Genomic DNA, 14074 nt, shown 5'->3' on the forward strand with positions numbered 1-14074 from the left:
GTTTTGCAAATTCCTCTATGCATCAATGGTTGCTAGATTAAGTGTGTCATGTGTCAACCTGCACTCCAGACTTTGCCAAATGAGATGAGAATGAAAGGACATCACCCAGAAAACATGAGCGGATGCACACTCTTCTCTTGCACCCAGAAGAACAACAGCACAAACACACTCATATGGAGTGTTGGTAGATTCCTCCCAAGCTTGTTGAATTATCTGATGAGGTCAGCCTTTTTGGCACCACACTAAGCACCAGGAATTGCAGAGACAGGTGTAGCACAGACCTTACCTTCTGTTGGATCATCCCTGGACGTTTTGATGTGTTGCAGACTTTGACCTGCCAGTAGCCATGGGGTTGGCAAGGTTACATAGACCAGTGTAACACGTCCCCGATAGACCAGTCGGCCCTGGCTTTCCCAAGAAGCAAACTGTGGACACTTGGCATTGAACATATCGCAAACAAATCCACCTCCGGAAACCCCCAAAGTGAAATTGTTTGCGCCCAATCTGCAGAGTTTGCTTGCCTCCATGTTGAAGTCCCCAGAAAGACAAGTGCTATGAAGCATCATACCCTGTGCTAGGGCCTACTCCCAAATCTCCACTCCTAACCTGCATGATGGCTGTAGATCTAGTTCCCCCTTATTTGTTGATGTAAAACATTGATGTGGCGCGGTCGGTGCCGATCAACACCACCTTACTGGCAGTCCCGACCTGAGCACAATTGGATCACTTAAAGCAGCAGAAAATGTATATGGCGAGACCAGAGACCATGAACTGAGTGGCCTCTTAAGAGCGGGCATCAGTGCTCCGAATGCCGTGCTAGCCTGCCTCCTATAGGGGACTCAGACCTGGATGCCATGCTCATTGCTTTTATCTTTTATTTCGTTCAGAGGCTGGTGTTCAGGATGGGGGGGGATTTGGGGGAGAGGGGAGGGTGGGTACAAATTAAAGTCTTTGGGTGTAGTTCTCGGCGGTTTTCACCTATTCATGACTAGACGACCTATCTGGCCGGCATACCCGCTTTTCCTCAAAATCCCTGAAGCCTCCAAAAAGTTTGGATATGCTATCGCTCCTGGCACGTGCTTGAGGGGACTGTTTGGACTGAGGCTTGGTCTGAAGAGCAAGCAATTTTGCTGCCTGTGAACTTATTTTTCTTAGTCGGTTCCCCATCGGTAAAGGATTGCAAAGAGATCATTACCTTTGAAATGCCACCCAGAATGCACTCCTGCACATCAGGAGAATCTGGCCACCCTCATCCAAGTGGAATGCCTCATGTCAGCACCAATACAAATACCTCTTCCCAAGGTATCAACATGTACCACCGTGAACTCCAGGTCTTCAGGTACCACGTTTGACTCTAGCAAACCTACCATGAAACCGGTCTGTGGATTAATGGAAGATCAGAGAAAGTCGCCTGCAGGAGGTGGAGGGCTGACTGAGTAAAGCCTTCATCCATAGGCCTCCAGGCTTCTGAGGCAGATGCCGAAGTAGTAGGTAGGTTTGGGGCCAATTTCCCATATCATGAGGCTGCTGCAACTACAGATTATAAAATCTACGCATGCAAAGACAAGAGCGCACTTGCTCTTTCCAGTTGCCTAAACCTTACATCTAGTCTTCCATTAATCACCCGGTTTTTGCCAAAACATTTTTCTAGAGCCATATAACATCCTTTTATATAGATTAATTCCCAATCTACTCAAGGTTCCGAATACCAGAATCTCTAAAAGCACTACCTACTCAAATTGCTCAGGCTGATGAATTCTGCTAAAACCTCCAATCTTTCAGGAAAGCTTTGACTGAGAAGATCTTCCTCTTCCTCCTAATCTGTGTCTTTGTTGTCTGCCGTACCCGGTCAGGGGGGACGGGGGACAGGGGGGTACAGGGGGGACGGGGGGGGGGGGGGGCATGTGGAGCAAATAATTGAGAATTTGAATGCCTCCCTCCTGCCGCCCCCCCCCCCCTCTCCCAAGGAAGGTAGTGGGTCCCGCTGGATCGGAAGTTCTGGCTGTTAAGGTTCCACTCTAAGATTGCTTTTGCGACACTGGTTGTGGCACCTGCAACACTCCCTATAGCACCGGGATTAGAGGTATCAATGGTAGTTGAGGAGCCGACGGTAGGAATGGTCTCTGCAGCATTAAGATCACTACCTCCTTTAAAATGCTAGTCATTTGAGAAAACTTCATTAACCCCTTGAGCCTACTGAATCATCTTTCTTCACGGGCTACCAATGAAGCCACAGGCTGAGGTGCTAAAGTAGGCACATAAATTGCCTTGGGTGTTCCCAAGGAGCCTGCTTGAACTGGTAAGCCCATTCCTCCGAGTAACGTAAAGAGCTGGAAGTAGATTGATACAATGTATACCATAATTATCTGTACATGCCAAACCAAGGGGTGGGTTTATCGAGGCAGTTACCACCTTCTTCCCCTTCATTCACCAGTAATTTCTGAGGGGGATGATTCCCCTGACAACAAGTGCTCTGACTCAGCCATACGAGGAACAGGGCCTTCTCACCCATCTGCCATTTGGTCATTACTCACTGACAAACGCACAAGAAGAAAGCCTTGAGGAGGGGTTGTCCCTGAACCCTCAAACTGCCACCGAGTACTCCGGTGGACCTCTGAGGTCTAAGCCCAGTAGTCCTCTGATGTACAGCAGCCCAGCAAAAGGACCAAAAAGCACTCCAGTTATTGGTCCGTTATTAGAGCTTCTAGGCCCCTCTGCACCACGCTCATTGGAGTCAGCCGACACCTCAGCATGAGCTCTGGTAGCCTTGCGGGCCTCTTGAGTGTGCACCGTTACAAGGAATCATTCAGACCCTACCAATCCAATGAACTCCGCAGAAAGGAGGCCCCCACCCCTGCTGTAGTGCCCTAGAAAGACAAGGACTTACCGTATCTTTGGACTTCTTGTATGCGAACACTTTCAAGTAGAACTAGAAGAGATTGCGTCACCTGGACAATCTCATGTTCAATGATCTCGGGAGTCCCACTAATGATCAGAAACCCTCACAGGATGTACACCCCGCCTTAATCGTATCTCTCCAGCCTTGAAATCTCTCCATTGGCTACCAGTGGATGCAAGGATTAAATTCAAAACCCTCTGCATTGTCCGCAAGGCTCTCTGGGGCCTGGGTCCAAAATACCTTCAGCTATCCCTCCGCAAATACCTCCCCTCTCGAGCTCTTCGCTCCTCTACCTCCAACTCCCTCAGGGTCAGTCGTTTTTCAAAGAAACGAGCTTGGGGTAGATCTCAGTCTCCGGCTGGGGCCTCCCTCTGGAACAGCCTCCCTGCCACTCTAAAACTTGAGAACCATTTCTGGTTCCGGAAGCACCTCAAGACCTTCCTCTTTTCTTCTGCCCTCGCTCCCCTTCTCCCCTGCTGATCGGTTCTCTCTCGGCACTGTGCACCTGGCCACCCTCTGTCCTCTGGGCCCAGGTACCTGCTCACCCTGCCACCCTCCCGCAGTGCTTCTGGGCCACCCCTTGCACTGGGGTCTGTATCTGTACCCATACAGCCTCCCCTTTTTTCTTCCTGCACTTATCAGACCTACCCTGTCTGCTGCCTTAAACCTAGCACTTGCAAATTGCTGGCTGCACTAAAACGGTTTGTTGCCTTTATTATTTATTTATTGTTATTTATCTGTTTCTCCTCTGCTTTGCACTTTCCACTTCTCCCCCTTCGATGCACTTTTCCCCTCCCCCTCTCCCATGCACTTGCGTATTCTCAACATCACTGGGCCTAGTAAGATCGCTGCTTTGTTCTCCCCTGTTCCCCTCCCTTGCCTTGTCGCGCTCTGAAACACTTGTGTACGAGCGCGATAGAAATGAAATATAACATATCACCCAAGATGCACCAGGTGAGCGGGTACTGGAGGCTGGAAGAAACAAATCCAAAATAAATAGGCGAGTTTGCGCACAAAAGATAACATGATTACGCTGTGCAGGTTTGACCCCGCCAGTGTGGAAAAGAGGACTGATGGGGTGCCGCTGGGTGGGACTAGCGAGCAATGCAACGGCCTCACGTGCTACCAAATTAAAGTGGAAGCACTTTATTTTGCAGCACAAACCTTTTCGGGACGTAGGATGTACATCCTCAGCCAAACATTGTATAATGGTGGAGAAACCACTGAAAACCATGGGCATGAGAGCAGACAAAAGCCCCAAACCAATGAGGACAAAAAAAGTGGCGAGAAACAATCTACCAATGAGGTGGCAGGAGTAGTGGGACTAAAAAAGCAGTCCGGTAGCCAATGTTGAAGTGTATGAACTTACGAAACTGGGCTAAAGACTGCAATCACCCACAGTGTGGCGACATGCTGGTGTGGCCTTCCAAAGAGAAGAGGGCAGGAAGCCTCCAACCTAGGATCCATTGCTGGCGGATTGATTGCTGAAGCGAAAACACATTCAATCCAAAAGGGCTTCAAACTAAATTGTGCTCAAGCTGTCCAATCACACTCCCTCCGAGTGCACCTAACCTGTAGCACCAGATCTGCCTATTTGAATGCACCTGTAAAGTGCGGACGAATGTTTTCAGTGTCTAGGGTGTGAAGGGTGAATACCTCCGATACCCATCACTAGTTGCACTGCCAAATTCAATATGTTGCGAAGGACGGCAATGACCGCCCTGAAAGATTTGTAAATGATCTTGATCTACAACGGAGCCCACCAATCAGCTCTACTTTTCACCTAATCACGCCACACACCTGCCACGCTACTTCCTGAATACATAATGTTTTTATTAATCACCTAAATGCATAAATGTAATGTACTACTACTGTAACTAAGCTGTAAACTTTCAAGTAACAGCGCTGCAATGTCTAAGGACTGCCCTGTGCGCTATACAAGTGTAAAAAATAAAATGGCGAGTCTCAGATATTCAACACCTCACGCAATCTGCTGGAATTTCAAGAACAGAAAAAATGAAAACTTCTTTACACCAACAAACATTTCCCTGAGAAGGGATTCAAACATCTTGCGGCAAATGGATACTCTGGGACCTGCATCAAGCTCAGCATTGCACTTGGTCCTGGAGTCATATCAGCCAGTTGCTTCTAAATCAACCGAAATCTACACCCATTAAGGTGACTCCGTATGGCACGGATTCTCTAGAGATAAGGCCAGGGAGAATAAGCCACCTGAAACGGACAGAGTCAAAACAAACGACTATGCCAGTGAGGGTGGAAAATAGTTTTCGCCATAGTGATTTAGTGTCTGAGACATTGGAGTGCATTGAAGCGTCTGTATCGCCTGACTAACTTTATCCATTGGTCGAAATATGCGAACAGCAAAATGCATCTTGTTTGGAAGTAGCAGGCCAAGGAGAGGAGCCGTTGGGAATTACAACTCATGGGCAATTAGACACATCGGACCAAAACCTGGAAAAGGAGGGCTGGGTAAATTTTTCCAGGAGAGAAAGGAAGCAAAACGCTAAATAAGAGAACCAAAAATGTACCGGCCTTAAATCGAAATAAGTGGAGCAGCTCGAGAAAATTCTTCGAGGTCCCAACATCAGAAGCACAGGTAGCCAATGTACCCCTAAAAAAGGTGCTAAAGAACAAAGAAGGTGCGAAAGGAAAAACGAATGGGGCACCCAAAAGCAGCAAGCAAAATGTACAATTTTCTTGGGTAATCCAGAACTGCCTCAGACAGAGGCATCTACTCCGGTTAGATCGCCAAAGGACTCCCCTTTGGAGGAGATCCTTACAGCTGCAATTCCCATAGCAGCAAAACGTACTTTGGAACCACAGGTACCACAACCACTAATGACAGCAAACTTGGAAAGTGTAACAAATCTCACTCCCGAAAGAATCCGCTTGATGCAAACCAGTTGAGGGGAAACCAGAGTGGAGGGTTGTCCAGAGCCAATTCAAGATCGAGGAACAAAGAATAAACAGATCTTTCAGCGCATCTGAATGGGATAGAAAAAAGAAAATGGTGACTTTCACATGAATCTGGGTCAAATAATTAACGGTTTCCAGGCGGTCCACCATGCGATGACGGCATCCTAAGAGTGGCTTTTTCCAAAAAGGGCACTTAGAGGTCAGTCTGCTTTTTTGCTCTAATCTGATCGCCCAAATAGTTTGGAACAATCGAGATGCTCTAAAGACCTTGGGATACCCTCTGGAGGAACTCATCTCAAGAGGAAATTGAAACCTTTTTGAACCCTGTCCAAATGACGGCAAGCAAAACACGACGACTACAGGAAATGGCAGGTGCCATAGGGGAGGCAAACATTGTTTGGGATGAATGGGCTTGGTTGGAGGGGGCCATTGAAATGTTTAAGAAAGTAAAGTCTCAACAGCAGCATCTTTGAGCAACCTCATATTACAACAAAAACTTGGAACATCTGTGGATATCAAACTAATAGGGAACATCATGCTTGCCTTCACAACAACAAACGTGCTAGTGCTACAGGAAACCATGGCCATGGACAGTTTTGAAATGGTAGGTTATCGAACCTACTGCAAACCAGCAACTTGGGGCGACAAGGGTCGACCAAAAGGCGGGATGGCCATAGCCGTGGAACTAAGCTGGGCCTGTACACATCAGAAGATTGAAATCAATTCTGACAATGTAATGGCAATTAACATCAATATCCCACAGATGCAAACAAACCTGCTCATTATTCATGTTTATGGTAAACAAGACAACCTGTTTATTAGGGTTATGCATGGTCTCCTGGATAGTATACTGACCGATTGTTTGGGGAGATACGTTAACCAACACATTATCGTTGCAGGTGATTTTAATGCAGCCTGTGTAAACACGACAAAGGGCCACACTATGATTAAAAGTGCTAAAACCAAATCTAGGTCAGACCAACAAGGTAGGTTGTGGAACGACTTTCTGGGGAAATGGATTTATGCCACTCAACTCCTAGTGATGGGGTTCTACACTTGGAAAAGGTCCCCTTTCGATCCTCAAAAAGACAAGATGCAATACTCTGCGGTTACCACTAGATGTCGGACTATATGCACAGCATGTGATTCTAAGTAGATTCGCAAGCATCAGAAAAATCATTTTTGAATATAAAAGGTCCCTTAAACTGATCAGGCGAGAAACACACATTAAGAGAAACCAGGGGTTGATTGAGACTCTAATTGTTAATGACGCGCCTAACTTTTGGTCAAAACTGGGAGATGCCACTAATAAAAAACTCAGTATAGTGGGGCATTGTCACATCGAGGCACAGGTTTGGGAACAATCTCCAATGGAAAAATAATTGTTGCCAGAAAAGGAAGAGCAATTCGTATTTGAGGGAATAGGGTCACAGACAGATAAGTATGGCTCTGCGACTATGATGTCTGTTGGGCGATTAAAAAAGTAAAATCTTCGAGAGCGCCAGGCTCAGATAACATCCCGCCGATACTCATTATAACTTCAATCTCTGGGCCCACCCACTCAGGGAATTATTTAAACAAGTTACCCTTAAGGTCCCGGATTCATGGAAGCTATTGCAATCCTGATATATAAGGAAGGGGATAAAACAAATCAAGTTAATTTAAGGCCAAATGCTTTGCTGGATTCGTCCAGTAAAATATTTGCTACATTGCTGCTTAAGGAACTAAACGCCCAGATAAACAAACTCAAGCTACTATCTGTTTCTCAAGTAGGCTTCCGTGCAGGAATGGGCACTGCCCTAAATGCGTTCACTATGGGGCACATGCGGGCAGCAGTGAAGAAAAAAGTAATAGGTAGTTTTCAATACAATCTCCAAGCAATCCGGGATCCAACTTATTAATGCAAAATAGGTTTATTTATATAGGGCTACGAACCCTCAGGTATCTGAGCGCTGCTTATTTCCCACAGTGTGTGGTGCTCATTTATCGACCTCGGAAGGATGAAAGGCTGAGTTTGGCCCTACCGGGATTCAAACCTGCGTCAGCAGGCTCTGCACGGATGTCAAAACGAGCGCTCTACTCGCTGTGCTATCTGACCGGCAAATATAGCTCGCTTTTGGTGAAAATGAAAAGGGTTTAACGTCCAGCTATGTCCATTTTCCCTGAAACCTCTAATCCAGTTCTACTTGATGCAAGTAGAACAAACTATACTATATGGATTAAACATCTTTTTAAACGATCTGGGTCAAAAATTAAACACAACACAGGGCATGTTATGGAAAAAAGACATTAGGACGGGCAAATTCTTTTCCTAACTCGGTGGTGAGGCACGTGTTCGGACTTGTTTCATTGGCCATTAGAGCTAAATGGAGGAAATTGTCTTGACTATACCAAGCTGCTAAACCCACCCCCTCAATCACCGTATGAAGGATGAGGAATTGAGCGAACACACACCTCAGGTAAACTAAAGGAAGAATTGAATACCCTTTTGGTAGTGATAGGGTCTTCCAAGGAAGAACTGGTCACAAATTTAGCTAGTGTGAAAATGATTGGGCTAAAACTAATGAGGAGTTGGCTACCTATACTCTTTGGAAAGAATACGCAAAGCTGAATTACAAAAGGGAATACTTGTCAAAATATCTATTTATTTTTCCCTGTTCTAAAAAGAGGAACCTGTACTTGCATTTTCGCTTAAATCAGTTCCCTACCCTGGAGAGAGAGTGGCTGGATGACTGGGTTAGGGAACAAGAACTGTAGGTTCTGTGCCAATATTGATTTGAGAGAAACCAGGAAACACCTGGTGATGGGCTGCATTGCCCCAAAGGAAGATCGAGTTAAACATCTGGGCATTGCTATAGGCAATGAAGCTTTTTGGACTCATTTGAAGGGGGGGGCAATCTACAGAGCCGGATTCTGGCTCTATGTGGGTGGCTCGGTATAATATCGAAAAAGTTAGAGCTGCTAAACTCTGAAGACGTAACTGAAGGAGTGTAATTGAATTTCCATTTTCCCTTTTTTTTCTCGTAATCAACTTGCTGAATCTGAGTTTGACGATGTATATGATTTTTATGTACGCACTATGAGATGTGTGTGTTATATTATGGTACAGCCAAATTTTCCTTCTTTTTTTCTCGCTTTTCTTTTTAGTGTATTTTTAACCCATGAAGAAATGTACTAATCATGCAATTTCTGTCTGCTGTGAAAGGTTTCCACTCGTCTGTTTGGGGGAGCCAAAACACTAAAAAAAATGAATACATGTTAGCCACACGCACTTAACTGAACAAACTCACCCCTCCCTACTACCTCACTGCCTTTTCTACTTCCCACTGGGTGCTCCGAGCTCCCTCCCACTTAAGCTTTCCAGTACAGACCAATGTTTGGAAACCTTTATGTGGCACAATACACAATAACCACTCAGACAAGCCAAAGTGCTACGAGACCACTGCGGTAGTAATAGGAGAATTTTAGTTGCTGATCGAAAATGAACGCAGAGTCTATTTGCTGTGCACCCAAGTGGACAAAAGGCCTGGGAAGTGAGGCTAGTGGCTCTACGTGGAAGATAAACTCGTGCACATCACGCATGAACAGTTTGTATAATATTGAGAACATACAAGAGAGCACAAACTTAGCCCTACTGCAGTGTAGCACTTCATAGCAACTGAAGAGGACACATGCATGTTATGGCCTTTCCTTAGGTTTCTATACACACGGCAAGACTAGCCGGACATTTAAGAGCACTGTAAAGTGAACAGGAAAGTCGAGAAATATAAAATGACCACTTTCTCAAAGGGATACAGATTTCAGTTAGGAAAGGGTTGTGCTTCTCCAAATGAGGGTCAAATCGGTTGCCTGAAGGAGCAATAGTCCCAGGAACAACTTCTAGATTGAGACAAGGGGACAGGAACTACAACTTGTCCTAAGCAAACAGAATTGTTACATGGCAAGAAGACAAATCATGGATAGTCTAAATCTGTGACTATAAAAGTTTAGTCTTACCAGTGTGGGTGCGCTTGTGCCGTTGCAGCTCGTCACTTCGGGTGAAACGCTTCCCGCAGTACTGCCAGGTGCACACAAAGGGACGTTCACCTGTGTGCCACCTCAAGTGCGCTCGCAGATGAGAGGTCTTTCCATACACCTTTCCGCAGCCAGAAATGTGGCATATGTGCTGTTTCTTTTTGCCAGGATCTCCAGAGAGTCTGAAAAAGCAATATGTCAGACATCCTCCACGTCAAATAATCACACACAAATGCTGTAAAAGTTGAGACAGACCGGGATCATATGACAATTGACTTGAGGAAACATTTGCAGTTTCCAAAATTGACAAGTTTTATTACCCCAAAGTAAAAGACCTTGCCAGGGTGCGTTCACATCACACTACTGGGACCTGAAACGCCCCTGGAGCATGCATCTTCATATTGTACACGCGAGAGCAATGTTGCCCCTGGAGGTTAAGGTATGTTCTCCCAATTCATTCAGTTACACTTAGATTCATGCCCACCTTGCACATGTAGCTCAGTCGCGAGGCTGGGTGAGGGCATGAGACTCTGAATAGATGCGCAAGAGCCAGAAACACTTACTATTTAAGTAACGTTAGTCTTCAGAGGCTTGTGGATTTTAGATTGACGAACTATGGAAGTGTGCGACTTCTGTGGTGGGTGCGTGGTTGGCACTGTAAAAAACAAATTGCCTAGTACTGCCTGGCCCACTTGCTAACCTGCTTTGGTTTGAGAATCCAAGCAGCATTGTTTAGTGAACGCTGCTCCTCTGCAAACAGGAACAATAGACATAAATGCAAGAGTTGACTTAGATCCCCATGTTGAATGCATTATTGGTTTGAAAAGCACCTTTTTTTGAACCAATGTTTATCACTCATGCCAGCAATGAAAGACTTCTAGTGGCATTACAACCTTCTTGTTCATGGGCAAAGTAAACGAAAATTGTCTGTAGAACATCACTGCCGTCTGTGGTGGGTCAGAAGGAGGATAGTAGTTTACTCGGACCCTTCCACTGCTATACTAAGGCACAGACCTACCACTATTATAAGAACTAAGGCACATCAGAATGAGGGACCCCCCCCCTCCCCTCACCCCCTCAAGTTCGGTTCAATATGAAATTCGCTAACATTTGTTAGGCACCACTTTAATTAGGCTACACAGATCAGATACTGGATTCTTCCAGGCCTTAATCTGTTCCTTTACTTGACTTTGCTTCCTTCTCTTTTGTTCTTCTTCCTGTTGTATTCTCTCTTATGTCATGGACTCAACACCTTTCCCTTTACTTTCACAGAAGTTCTTCTAGTCTTATTAGAACACCCTAGCGGGTGTTTGGCATTGACCAATCAGCAACCTGCGGGCTATACGCACTGGTATAGCCCGCAGATTGATTAAAGCCCCAGCAGAGCTGCCTACAGCAGTGGACGCCTTGGTCAGCGTGTGTATTCGGAATGGAAAGAGTTCACTTTCCGTTCCGAAATACACATTCCTAGACCAACGTGTGCACGTAGGCCAACGGACAGGAAAAAAGGAAAGCTAAGCAATGGGAACGCTTTACCAGGATCACGCTCACGGACATTAAATTATGAAATAAAAAAGCAAAGAAAAGCTTTTGCAGTGTTTCAAATGAAAAAGGGGCTGACATGAGCTGCACTGCAGCATAATAGGGAACAAACGGAAAAGTTTATATTTAACAATGAAATCATAGGAAAAGTTGTCGACATTGCACAGAAAGGCAAGTAAGTGAATTGGCTGTTAAGTGAATGTACGTACATGTGGAGCTTGTAAGAATGTATTAGCCCTTTATGTGCCATGGGTATTTCTCCCCAGTGCCAGGGCCTTTTTTGGCGATTTCGGTATGTGGCCATTCAATGGCTTGCAACTTTTTTGTAACATGAGATATCTCGGCCAAATTTGGCTCCTTTTTTTCCCACATGTAGGCGGTCGTAACGCCACCCAGGAATCCTAGGTTGATGTAGGGGGGCGAGAGAAAATAAGCAAAAAGGGCGAACATTTTGGGTTTTTTCAAAAAATGCCAATAAAATGATATACAAAGAAAAGGGTAGCAAAGCCGAATCGCGGACAGACAGGCATATATTTCTGAAAAGTAAACATAATTCGAAGTTTAGGAAGGGGTGATTTGCGTAGGTCAGGCAAACACTAGGTAGGGGAAAATGCCATAGATTGGGGGGCAAAGTGGGAAAATGACCGAAAAAAAAGGTATGTGTTGGACATGGTTGCCTTGGTACGGCAATGGCTTCTATGAATTTTGAGAAAAGCAATGCTCCGCTACATTCCCCTGACTCTTGCAGTTAGGAAAGCACACATTTTTTGTAGTGTTTTACAAAACAAGCAATACCACAAGCCAAACACTGAGCCATGGTACACAGGAGTTTTACACTCACGGCCTGAACAGACGCACTTAGCATGTGTAAATCAGGAAAACCAATGTGGTGAGGAACGGCAAGCATACATTTTTTGGAAGAGCACAGACAGACCTTTTCAAGGGTAGGTGACTTGTGCAGGTTACAAAAGAGTATGGTGCCTAAAGCAGCGACTAAACGTAGGTCACATTTGGGAAATGAAAGGGTTGTGTGACAAAGGGCACCAGCAAATGGGTCAAAACGTTATGAAAACCACACAAACACAACACATGGCCTACCGTCCCGCGTTCCCACAGGTGTCCCGATGAAAACGGTACCTCACGTGTGGGTGCACCTACCTGGCCGCCAAGGGGAAAGCCTAAAATACAAGTAACCCCAAGTCGAAGACTTGGAATTTCAGAAGCTCTGCCGACCGGCACAACATACAATATGGGCCTCGGGTGTCCAAGCCACCAAGGAAAACAGGGAACCCCATGCATTTCCGAAAAGAGGACACCCGTGGGAATCCGCAGAGGTATGATTTGGGCAAATCGCCCCAGAATTTATTACCCAGACACCCCCACAAAGCCCGAAATGTGGGGAAAAAAAACCGCATTTTGCGCACATTTCGCTCGGCTCACCCATCCAAACACGCCCCCAACACCACATGGCCTACCGTCCCGCGTTCCTACAGCTGTCCCGATGAAAACACTACCTCACATGTGTGGGTGCACCTACCTGGGCGCGAAGGAATAAGGCTAAACCACTGCAATCCCCCAAAGGGTTTGGGGAGCCAACCTACAGATTTAGGCCTGGGGTGTTGCAGCCACCAAGAAAAATAGGGACCCCCATGCATATTTCCAAAAAGAGGACACCCGTGGGAATCCACAGAGGTCTGCCTTGCGCAAATTGCCCCAGTTTTTATTAGCCACAATCCCGACAAAGCGTGATATTTGGTGGGGAAAAAACACAATGTTCACTTTGTCTGGGGTTCTGGGTAATAAATACTGGCCCGCTTCGCTCAAGTCAGACCTATGTGCATTCCCACGGGTGTCATCTTTTGGGAAATGCATGGGGTTCCCCGTTTTCCTTGCTGGTTTCGACACCCTAAGCCCAAATCTGTAGGTTGCCCACATGAACAAATTGTGCTGTGGCGAAAGGCTTGGGGTTACCAGCAGGTTACCCTTTTCCTTTTGCGCCCCCGGTAGGTGCACCCACACATGTGAGGTACCTTTTTCGTCGGGACACCTGTGGGAATTAATGTGCCCATCTGCGCCAAGCGAAGTTGGGTAAACAAAGAAAATAATACAAAATCGTAGGCTGCTTTTTAGGGGGGTCTGAGGGACACCCTAAATTGGCAGTGAATGTTATACTGCAACGGGAGGAATGGTGGGGGGGGCGGGAGTGAGTGTCAGTCACCCCCCCACCCCAAATGGAGGGCACCACCTCATGCAACCCTCCTGGGGGGCAGATATCTGCTCCTAGGAAGGGGCATCTGACCCCCAGGGAGGGATGCATGAGGTGGGGCCCTCCATTTGGGGTGGGGGGGCAGGGGAGGGCCACCCCCCGTTACAGTAGAACATTCGCTGCCAAATTTGGGGTGCCCCTCAGCCCCCCCTAAAAAGCAGCCTACGATTTTGTATTTTTTTTTTTGTTTACCCAACTTTGCTTGGCGCAGATGGCCACATTAGTGTGCCAATCTGCCCCCAGGGTGCCCAAACCCTACTGCCCCATCTATTGAGGGTCCTGCCCCACCTTTTGTGGTGGCCCTCTCCCCTCCCCACCCCAAATGGCTGGGGAGGGGACACCTCATGCAGCCCTCCCTGAGCCTCCTAGGAAGGGCTGCATGATGTGCCCCCCCCTTCCGTTCGGTGTGGGTGAGG

At 46.5% G+C, this 14074-nt stretch overlaps 1 protein-coding gene across 2 annotated transcripts in view; it reads right to left on the reverse strand.

Moving 5' to 3' along the window:
- SP1 (Sp1 transcription factor) overlaps positions 1–14074 on the reverse strand; it is a 134908-nt gene that overhangs the window by 18159 nt on the left and 102675 nt on the right. For both annotated transcript variants that reach the window (XM_069653314.1, XM_069653313.1), the window contains exon 5: positions 9833–10032. In XM_069653314.1, coding sequence (XP_069509415.1) covers positions 9833–10032 — 200 coding nt within the window. The remainder of the gene's footprint in view (positions 1–9832; positions 10033–14074) is intronic.

Source organism: Ambystoma mexicanum, chromosome 3q (assembly GCF_040938575.1).
Source record: "Ambystoma mexicanum isolate Mex_15411 chromosome 3q, UKY_AmexF1_1, whole genome shotgun sequence".
In the NCBI taxonomy this organism is placed as follows: domain Eukaryota; kingdom Metazoa; phylum Chordata; class Amphibia; order Caudata; family Ambystomatidae; genus Ambystoma; species Ambystoma mexicanum.